The 1,520-nt window shown below is 44.0% G+C and overlaps 1 protein-coding gene across 1 annotated transcript in view; it reads right to left on the bottom strand.

Annotated features, from left to right (window-relative positions):
- The window catches only part of NEK11 (NIMA related kinase 11), a 225,262-nt gene that overhangs the window by 46,593 nt on the left and 177,149 nt on the right, over positions 1–1,520 (bottom strand). Inside the window, exon 17 of the mRNA XM_023527662.1 lies at positions 526–622. Within this exon, the coding sequence (XP_023383430.1) occupies positions 526–622 (97 nt within the window). The remainder of the gene's footprint in view (positions 1–525; positions 623–1,520) is intronic.

Raw genomic sequence — 1,520 nt, forward strand, 5'->3', positions numbered from 1 at the left:
TGTCTTAGTCTGTTTGGGGTTGATATAACAATATGCCATAGACTGGGTAGCTTAATAAACAACATAAATTTATATCTCACAGTTCTAGAGACTAGGATGTCCAAGATTATGAAGCCAACATCGCTGCCTTCTGCCGAGGTCCCTCTTCCTCGTTCCTAACTGCTGCCTTCTTGCTGCTGTCCTCCCATGGCGGAAGGGGCTGGAGATCTCTACAGAGCCTCTTTTGTAAGGCACTAAGCCCATTCGTGAGGGTGGCACCTCCCCAAAGCCCCAGTGACTAATATCATCCCCTTTGAAGGTTAAGATTCAACATATGAATTCTGAGGCGGACAAATTAAACCATAGCAGGTGCTTTTGATGCAGATTCAGGCCTTAAACTGGGCTTGTGCGCATTCCATTCACCGTTGCCTCTAGAAAAACATAGCTGCTATTTTTGTGGAGACCAACTAGAATAGGATTACGTCACTCTTTGTCAATATGTTCTAACACCGCACTCTCGTAGGGGTCAGGCAACATGCTACTTACTCCCTCATGCGTCTCATCTTGGTCCCAGCCATTGTACTGTTGAAAATTGTTGGTCCTGGGGACATGTCTGGAGCTGCGCTGGTGACTGTCCTTGTGTCTGAAAATCAATGCACAGCCCTTATTGACTTCATCAGCACTCCGGCAACTTCGAGGCAATATTCAAGGGCAATCAGAAAACAGAAGCTAATACACCTTTGCCACAATGTAATGCCACATTAATTAAAGAGGAATTCAATTATGACACGCACATTAAGAAGATTTATTCCAAATGACAAGATTATTTACACTTTTAATATGTGCAAGGAATTCCAGGACCAACCCGCTCTCAGAAAGGATTATTTAGACAGAATGCCATGGTTTAAAAGAGTGGCTTTTTATCCTAGAAAACTCAGGGAGAAATGCATCAATAGAAAAGCAAACATTTTTGGTGAGGCTTTGGCCAGTCTCGCAGCAGGTGTAGAAATTTGTTCCTGATGACTGAGAAATTTTTGCTAATAAACTTAGTTTCCCTTTACCTTAATCTCACATGTGAGCATTAGCTTTTTTTGCAATGTAAAGCAAGATGCTGACCAGGGTCATCTGCAGCCTTGAACTTCAGCAGAATGGAGTGGAAGGCCAGAGGTGGGTTCAGAAGGTAAAGTGTTGTTAATGAAAGGTGAGGTGTTCTGAAATCTGCTGAGTGAGCCACGGATTTTACAGATGCCCTGGAAGCTCTTACAAAACATGTTGGAACTGAAGGGAAAGAAATAGTCCACCAATTGAAACAACAGTACTTCGGTTGAGAAGCTAAAGCTGGCCCCTGAGCCAGGGCTCAGGGCAATCCAGAGCTGAATTTGTATATTGGTCCTCCCTGGAGCTGGGGACAGAGTCCACCCTGTGCATTCCTTAGATCTCCCACAGGGTGCCTCACATCCCATCAGGAAAAAGCTGTGAGCGCCCAATATTCATTTATAAATTATATCCATGTAGTTGCTATGTCAGAGAAGGAACCCAAG

The sequence above is a fragment of the Pteropus vampyrus genome, unplaced genomic scaffold, assembly GCF_000151845.1.
Source record: "Pteropus vampyrus isolate Shadow unplaced genomic scaffold, Pvam_2.0 Scaffold1, whole genome shotgun sequence".
Taxonomy (NCBI): Eukaryota; Metazoa; Chordata; class Mammalia; order Chiroptera; family Pteropodidae; genus Pteropus; species Pteropus vampyrus.